Source organism: Dendronephthya gigantea, unplaced genomic scaffold (genome assembly GCF_004324835.1).
Source record: "Dendronephthya gigantea isolate DGI-Jeju-01 unplaced genomic scaffold, DenGig_1.0 000206F, whole genome shotgun sequence".
Lineage (NCBI taxonomy): Eukaryota > Metazoa > Cnidaria > Anthozoa > Malacalcyonacea > Nephtheidae > Dendronephthya > Dendronephthya gigantea.
Window position 1 is genome coordinate 58,909 of NW_021163216.1, and position 9,793 is coordinate 68,701.

Sequence of the window (9,793 nt, forward strand, 5' to 3'; positions counted from 1 at the left end):
ATATATATTATATATATATATATATATATATTATATATTATATAATATATATATATATTATATATGTTTCCCAAAAACTATCTGTTGAATACTTACAAGTATTATCTGAACTTTAGGCTGTTTCAACCACGACTGCAGAAAGTTGGCTTGAAACATGTGTCGACTACAACAAAATTTAACCATGCAAGAGAAAAAATGTTTACTGCCCACCTCAAAAATGAATGTGAAACATATAGGTATGATTTCTGCCGGAGGACCGATAGTTTTTCTCAACTGCTTCTGGCTTGAATTTGACTTTTGATTCCACTTGAAATTAAGAACCTTTTGAACCTTTATACAGAATTTCTGCATCGAGTGAAGTGCCACAAAATTGTAATAGCCTTATATTGGTAATACATCGAATGCACATGCATGCAGTACACGGTTAGCTACAAATTATTTTATATCACAAACCTAACTGCTAGGAATCCACATTGCATCCACATGACTTCCACTCGCGCTGACATTGCTGATCCACAGAACCTAAGACACACTCAGGATGAAAACACTGCAAACAGTACGAACACTTTATTAAATTCTCATCACCGCCACGTTGAAGTTGACAGAATCTATAAGCATTGCACGTGTTTTCACAGTTGAATTCTATAAAATATAAAATGACCGCATGTATATGTACGTTCATTTATGTATATCGCTTCGTCGAATGTATGCGTGACCATGGAAGTTAAATAACGCGTATTTGACACGTCCAATATTTATACAGATGAACGCCGCATATGTTTAGCCTACCGTCGTCTCGTGTTTTGATGAGTGGCACGAGGTGGTTAGCTGTATCAGGCACACTATTCCCTTGCGTTCCACTCAAATCGACCCAAAGAATATGGATTTCTCGGTCCCAAAGACGAGCTCCTACATTGTGGTCGTATATATCATGACCGGGGATGCGACAATGCATGCAAATCCGCGTCTCAAGTGAATCTGCAAGCCAAGCTACTTGTAATATTCCTGGAACAATATAAACGTTAAGACTTGCCCACGAATATTTTAAGAACTCCAAAATTACGCTTACCGGAATAATTTCCATCAATTGCAGTGGCCTTTACCTCCTCCATATATACAACTTTAAAGAAGGTACGTTCATCAGACAATTCCTGAATGGAAACCTTTCGCAAAGTGTCCTCCGTTGTGACAGTGTGAGCAAGATTTTGAAGCTGGCCAGGCTGGCAAAATTTCTTACACATCTGCAAGAAACAATGCCACTGCCTGAAGAGCATTCACGTACATAGAGAGGTTTCTAGCTTTAGCTGGATGAAACTGTAAATTATGCACATTGCCACAATGTTTACATCAGCACTCCAGTGTTTACATTTTATATGTTCAAATGCTTTGCTAAATAATGGTAGGTTCAGCCAGTGGTAAAAAAAATAAATGGTAAAAATGTTACTCATGACATGTTATAATGTATATATTATTGCAATACCCTTTCTACGAATCCATTCATTTTTGTGGCACCGTTCACAGTCGCATATAAGCGAAGTAGATTAGCCAGGTTGAGGACTGGTTAAGAGAATCTCCCAGAGTTATTGCCATTGCAACAGCATGAAAGAGGCAATTGCCATCACTCTTCACTTTTCCCGGCTCCAAGTGCTGATCGAGTAATTCTTGCGGAACTTGGTTTCGTAAACTACAAAAGATAAATATTTAAGGTATAACTAGTTGACCTTAAATGTTTTTAATGCCATTCCGTACTGAAGAAAACCAAAGTAATTGAATTACAATAAAATCATTACATTTTATAACATAGCTACATATACTGCGGTGTCTAATAAGAACTGAGCGTATCGCGGGATGCAGTACGCGTACCCCAGACTCCCGCTTTAGTAGTGGCAAAGAAGTGATTTACACATTGTCAATGCAAGTCGAAAAAAATATACGTACTTTAACAAAATGTTATGAAAAATAAATTACTAACCATTTATGGACAACGTCTTTTGTGATAAATCCAATATGACAAATTGCCAGGGGGCGCAGATGTGGGCAGATTATGTTACATATATCCAAAAATCCTTCCCAAGTCGATTGAGTCTTCAGGCAGTTTAGTAGCCCCAATGTGCTAGAGGGATCTTTACTTGTAGAAGCATGCTTAAAAAAAAGTTTGTTAGTAACAAGGTGACAAATACCATATCCACAAGCCAATGTTTGTCAATATCATGTTTGCATTCTTGGCACTAACCATAGCTTTTATCTGTAATTCTTTTCTTTGTATTGAGCTAAGAGGACTATGGATTCCAATTTCCATCACGTCAACATCTTCCTTTGCACCAGCAATTTCTGATGGACCTCCTCCTTCCACACACTCTTGGTTGCCAAGTGGACCACCACCACCAAATCCTCGACTACCATTATTAAAGTCAGCACAACCATCACCATCATCACTACCTCTTCTATCATCACCATCATAATTATCATCACCATCATCATCACTACCTCTTCTATCATCACCATCATAATTATCATCACCATCATCACTACCTCTTCTATCATCACCATCATAATTATCATCACCATTATCACTACCTCTTCTATCATCACCATAATTATTATCATCACCAGCATCACCTCCTCTATTATCATCATCACTACCACCACCATCACTTTGACCACTCTCTGAACCACTTTCAACTCTATGAATATTCCTACTACTACTACTGATGCAACAATAATCATCATTAAATGCTTCCATTATTTTGACTAACTCATCAAAATGCGGCTTGTCTTTTCCCCAGTTCACATTCCTGTATGCAACATCTTCTGGCCACCATGATGGCTTCATGGTTGGATCATTCCACTTAGATGTTTTCCGTCCTTAATAAAATTAAGACAACATAACTTGAATACCAATAGGTTGAATTATTAAACCTGGATAAATATATGACACACCATCCAACTTAATGGCTAATGACACCATTTTCCTTAATGCAGGCACAGTGAACTCCTCATAGTTGGTTTCTTCTCCAACAGGGAAATCGACATCTTTTTTCTGTGGCTTTTCTGCTTTTTCTAAATCAGTAAGGTGAAGATAAACAAGACAGGCTTACACGAAATGAATTTACATAGCCATACAGATTTCATTAATTTTATACGGAAAGTTTTTACAACAAATTAATATATACAAATTAATACTATCCTAAGAGAGACAAATTTATGGAAAATGTAAAAAGAGGAAAGATAATTTATGGAAAATGTAAATACGATTAATTCACCTATACAGGGAAGTAATGGGCACAGTTGCAAGGTCCATTTATATAAATCCTTATTATTGTTATTATTATTATTATTATTGTTATTATAACATATTCATGTATTAATATTTGTGTGTCTGCATGAAAGCATAATTTTGTCCCTAGTTTATGTCTGTATGTGTTTTGGTACACCATATTGCTATAATATAATGTGGAACATGTCAGGAAAATGGCTAATTAAATGGCATGGCACAGTGAATTAACTGCACTCCTCTCAACCAATTAGCATCAAGTAATTTTAGCAATTTTCATGCAAATTATATATTTATATTAAATCTTTTAGTGATCAAGGTACTGAAAATGTATCCTTATTATACTGTACAGTATTAATTACCTTGGTTTTTGTTCACTGTATTAATGCAGTGTCTGACAAATTCTTGCTGGACAATTGGACTTTTGGCAAATCTGTCAAGGCCTTTTGAACCTACAACATGAGTTATTGTATATATGTAAGAAACATATAACTAGAGGAAAATGTGTTTAATAAATTATTCCATGGCTAAACATGTTATTTGTACCTATACCACATAATTACACCTAGGCGCTAAAACAGGATTCTATTATCTGATTTACAAGTATATTATCCATTTCAAATAAACCAGTATATGCAATATAGTGCTTATACCTGGGTGAAGGATAACAATTAGGTCAACAATGAAGGCAAAAATTTATAAAAAAATTTACATTGTACAAGTTTGAACGTACAATCATACCACACCGCATTTTTTTTGAAAGTTAAAAGTAGAACTGGTATCTTTGTTCTAGTATGCCATTCTTTAACCTTTACCCCAAAAAAAAAATATAAAATATTGATAATTTAAATATATATATATATATATATATATATATATATATAAATATATATATATATATATATATATATTTATTTATATATATATATATTATATATATATATATATATATATGTATGTATATATATGTATATGTATATGTATATATATATATATATATATATATATATATATATTCTACAGGACATGGGCTACAATGCAATATTGGAAATGTAATCATAATTACCAAACGACTCATGCGCTTCTGGAAGTCCCTGTCAATGCGAGTCCTTCTTTTGGGATTTGGTTCATACGCCACCTATGTGTATTATTACTATTATCATCATCATCATCATCATCATCATCATCATCATTATTATTATTATTTATATAGGATGATAAACATTGATGGCACAAGCTTATTCTTTTTGGGATGCCTATGGATATTAATATAACTACCTTCTTCCCTTTACGATTTCGCAGATCTCCACTGCCAGTCGGCATAACCCCAGCTTCGTGACTCTGTGTATAACAGCATATTAAAACAGCATAAATTCAAACGCTTTTTAGTTAAATACAAAGCCTAGTCGAGTTACATTAACGATTTGGCGACAGTATAATCGATTATACAATATGTTTTTCATTTTCCCTCCTTGCCTTATCTGCTTATGCAAATTTATTCAAATGAACTAGACATAAAACAACCAGAAATACCCACCGTCGTCGCCATGTTGTTCTACTTGAGCCGAAATATGACGCAATGCCGAGAGCATGGACATGCGCAATCCATGGTTGTTTTCCGTGGTTGAAAACGGCATTTTAGCCACGGATATACCTCTTATAACCGGATAGCAACGAGTAAAACATATTAAATGTTTAGTTATGATAATGATCAAAGGAATACAATCATTACAACTTTATAGACCAAACCAAGAACGCTACTTGAAAATTTAAGTGGTTTTTTTTCAAAGACATCAGTCTGTCGTATAGTTTTGTCAGCACTGTTAGCCTTTTCCCCAGTCAACAAAAAGGCAGTTAATTCTGCCAACTGTTTTAAGCCTCCTGTATATATATCTTACCAACGGCAGAAGGGTTACAAGACATCGCCTCTCGCTAGGGTAGGATTTTTTAGGGTAGTAAGATGGACCAAACTGACAACGTTCCTTGACTAGGTTAGTTGACTAGTATTCTCACGAGGTTAGTTGACTAGTATTGTTTATAAGATTAGGCAAGATATTAGAGACACTTTGTAATTTTCTAAGTGAAAAGATCTCGTTTTATTTACTTTTTATCTCATACTTTCCTCTCCAACACACCTAGATTCAGTAAACATGGCTGAACTTACAAAATTAATCCGTGAGATTGCCAGCAGGAATGGAAGGAGCATAGATGACTGTTTTGACTTCGGTTGGATGCATGCTTTTGACCAAACTGATGAACAGTCAGTGATAAGAACTTTAGCCAGTTATGTCAACACACAGACCCCAGTTGAAGTAGCACATGTCTTAGCGGGGAGACTCCAGATGCTGACAGGACAGACCTATCAAAATGCAGTCACTGAAATTCTCGGGAATGTTAATTGTCGTGGCATGGCAGATTCCCGTTCATCCTCGGATTCCTCCTGTTCGTCTTCGGATTCCTCCAGTTCAGATGAAGATGATGAAAACACTGATGAATACTCAAATCCTGATACGGATCCAATTCGGAGTCCTGGTTCAAGCTCTGATTCAAGGTCTGATTCAGGCTGGATTGATCAGCTACTACCAAACATTCCTACAGAAATTTAGTTTTACCTGTGCTTACACGCGGAAAAGTGCATGCGCAGTGTGCGTAATACAACATGTGTAAAACAATGTGCCCTCCCTTATGGAACACTTCGAACACTGTTCAAGTTGCCTTGCATGCAGGTTATTTTTCATGAAATGGTTAAAGTTTCGTGCTGTATGTACATGTGATCACGCAATACTGTATTTAGTATAGCTATTGTTTTTTCGTGTTCTCTAGTTCGAACCTGTTATGTACTATTATCTACTACGTATCTACATTTCTGCTGCCTATCTACCAACTGTGATAACCCACCATACAACCTTTGCTACCACGCCGATCTGATATCAATTTGCATGGACAACCAATCATTTCGATATTAAAGTCATCATTTATTAACTGACTGTGTACGCATTTATTGCTTATTCTATTCTGTCGAGTTCGAAATATCAGCGCACCACCTACATCTCGCGCGACCCGTGACTGCAAACTATCGTTCTGTCCGTGAGAAGTACAGAGATCACTGAGTTATATGACAGGAACCGTCTCCGGATTGATTACCAATACGCCAGGATTTCGCAATCAAAGATGGCTGCCTTGTTATAATGGAATGATTCCTTCGGCTGGTCGAATAATATGTCTGATATCAATATATTGTACTGTCTTCACAGCTTAGCTAATGCACGGACAAATAGCTCACTCATTAATGTAAAAATTATCTCTCAGTAGTAAAAATGTTGTTTCGTAAATTTTTTAACCTTTTTGGCTGACATTTTTAATTAAATGCCGGACAGGACAGGAAGTCGCGAAACCTTTGGCTTTGTATATTATTGCAAAGTAGCTAATAATCGAACGTTGCTTGAAACTCCATATTAACTCGCATGTACTAAAATTAGTAAAATAAGCGAAGGGGGCATGCATCACACATAAATTAGGGGATATATCGCCGTCTCACCGCCCTATCATATACACGCTCTGACTTGATTCAGAAAAATCTAACACATAAGTAACGCTGGTAACGCTGCCTGAACCATAATGCAGGGCGAAACATCCGAAACTGACCACACCCAAAAACGCACATTCACTATCGTGCTATCTGCAAAACCAAATAAGCTTTGATTAATCTGAGCTGCTTATATATGGTTCAGAGATGGTGCTTTTTGTGGTGGTCACTGGTAAGTATAAAATTCCTGCACTAATACTTTACAAGAAAATGACCATGCATGCAATAATGATGCACAAGTTTCAAATTTTGGGTTATAACTTCAAATAAACAGTTGTCGGTCTACACTGCCTTTTCCCTTAAATCTTTTCTATATAAACATAATTCGTACCTTTTTAAATAATTATATTATCACTATTTGGTGTAAAAATGTTAATATTTTGTGACTGAAATATTAATTTGAAATTTACTTACTTCCTGCAAATGGACGCATTTCGCCAAATTCGCATGTTCACTCCCCCCAGTATAGCGAAAATCGTTTGAATCCTTCCGAATATGAAAGTCGGTCGAGACGTAATAATATGTCATGTACATTTTTAGAAGTTTTCAAGTAGATTTTAACCATCCAGAACGTAATTAAAAACCCAAACTTTGACCCGAAATACGGGGCCATTGTGTCATCCCGTGTCGGTTGTCAATAATTCCGCATTGTTATTTTTTCATTCAACGTCTTTTCAGCGATAACCAATATGAGTCATATTATCTTTATAAAGGACTTGAAATTAAAAACATAAATAAAATATGAAAAATACAGCATTTTACCAATTACCACTCCGTAAAATTTGCACATGAGTCTTTCAAAACAATCCGTACAGATCTCACGCGACGAACGTGATAAAGACATGCAAAAAGAGCTGCATGCAAAAACAAAGGCCTAATAACTGTAATTAAACAAAGACTAAAAACCAATGTATTAATAGAGTTACATCCTGAAACTTACTATTACTGTATATACTGGATAGCACCAAAGCGTTTTTATTCATATTCATTCATATTTTATGCATGTTTTTAATCTCAAACCCGTTATAAAGGTGATATTTGTTAATTCTGAAATTAAAAGGCCTTCAATGAAAGAATAACAATGCGGAATTGTCAATTGTTAACAACCGACACGGCATGACACAATGGCGCGCATTTGGTCAAAGTTGGGGTTCTATTGCGAAGGTATTTTTTTCCTTGCGATCGTCTGCGATTTCTATCGGTGAACGTAACCGCAACCGCAGTGTTAGGTTATTTTTGGACAGTACTGTATAGCACTATAGGGAATGTGCCGTTTTTGGGTGTGGTCAGTCTCGGATGTTTCGCCCTGCATTATGGTTCGGGCAGGGTTAACATGTTGACCGCCATGGCCAACCTACCCTAAAACTGTCGAGTTTACCTGTCCTAAATAAAATGCATACAAACTCATATACAGGTCCCTGACTATTGCTGCACGTTTCTGAAGTTTTAAAATTCTGTTCTATTCTTATTACATATGTGCCCCAGATAACGCTCACATAACTCATAACTGGCCAGATAATTGCATTGTAATATTGTAGGCGCTGGCTAAATGGCAGGTAGGCCCGAATTTTATTCAACATAAATTACAGATTTTTACACTAGCTCACAATCTATACAATACTAGCAAGAAAAATCTGGGTAACACGAATAAACAATACAACAAATGAGAATATGAATAGGCTCGAAATTCGATTTGACGGGGCGATTTGACTCTTGTAGGCATGTTCCAGGCCTCCGCGCTGAAATTTCGTAGGTAAATGACGGCATTTATGATTTTACCTTTGAAATTTCTACAAAAAGGCTTCATGATCCACCATCTTGGTTTCACTTATTAATGAGGGAAAGTCAGGGAGCTAGCGTTCCAGTCTTATTTGAGTTTATTGCCTCCAACCAACCTCCAAAACGATCACCACACCTCTAAAATAATCAGAATTTTTGTCTCCATAGAAACTACGATTCCGTACCAATCAGATTGATGCTAAAACGTCCCCAAACAACCTGCAGAACGATCATCACACCTCCAGAACGAGCAAACCAAAACCCCCAAACGATCATTACGTCGTAAATAAATAAACGAATAATCAAATAGACAAGTTTAAATTTGAATTCAAACGAACTAATAGGGCAAGTTTAAATTTGAATTCAAACGAACAATTCGCATGCGCCATGCAGTTCGTGTTAATGTATTTTAAATTAATTATTTTGAAATAGGTAATTAACTATTATGCAACTGCACGATTTTAAAACTTGACCGTGTTCTAAGATATATTTCCACTTATATTACTGACGAAATATTTATGTTGGTCGCGCGATCGCATTGACTAGCCTTAGCACCGCTCCTGGTGTGTTAATCCAGAACCAAAATACGCTGGTCGTAACTGCAGCGACCTTGGAAACTTTACAGCACTAAAGATGTGTAGCAAAACGCGATGCCCATGTAAGAGTCAGACACCAGCCTAAAGTAGCCATTATGAAGGGTTGAATAGATAACGTGCAAAAATTGAGTAAAAAATTTTGTATAGTTCATTAGAGTGAATATTTTCTTATCCAAACACGCCATGTAAAGCCCCGTTTACACTACACTCGATTTATTGGCACGGCACGGCTAAAATGGGCACCCGGGCTTTGTTTTGGTAGCCTGACCATTAGTGAAATTGGGCACGGGTACCCATTTTAGCCGTGCCGTGCCGATAAATTGACTGTAGTGTAAACGGGGCTTAAGTTATCATGTAGTGAAATGTACAGCGATGCTTAGACTCTGCATAGGCACATAATTTACGCACATTATTTTTCGTCCTTTTATTGGTTTGTTTTCCACGACACACTACAATCGTCGATAAATTATTCATATTTTTTCTTGACGGAAACTATGCCCAAGTGGATAAGTTGGTCTCCCTGCAGTGTCACGTGTGGTCAAGGTATTGAAATTTGGA

The 9,793-nt window shown here is 36.4% G+C and overlaps 1 protein-coding gene across 1 annotated transcript; it reads right to left on the reverse strand.

The window, feature by feature from the left end:
* Positions 1 to 1,515: 1,515 nt before the first annotated feature.
* On the reverse strand, positions 1,516 to 4,866 carry LOC114539567. Its single transcript, XM_028560210.1, has 9 exons — positions 4,812 to 4,866; positions 4,553 to 4,615; positions 4,341 to 4,412; positions 4,008 to 4,083; positions 3,637 to 3,726; positions 2,941 to 3,060; positions 2,234 to 2,865; positions 1,973 to 2,142; positions 1,516 to 1,684 (listed from the first exon to the last, which is right to left on the reverse strand). Exons 1-9 carry the CDS (start codon positions 4,821 to 4,823, stop codon positions 1,516 to 1,518), a joined length of 1,404 nt encoding a protein of 467 aa, XP_028416011.1. The 5' UTR covers positions 4,824 to 4,866.
* Between the last annotated feature and the right edge of the window lie 4,927 nt (positions 4,867 to 9,793).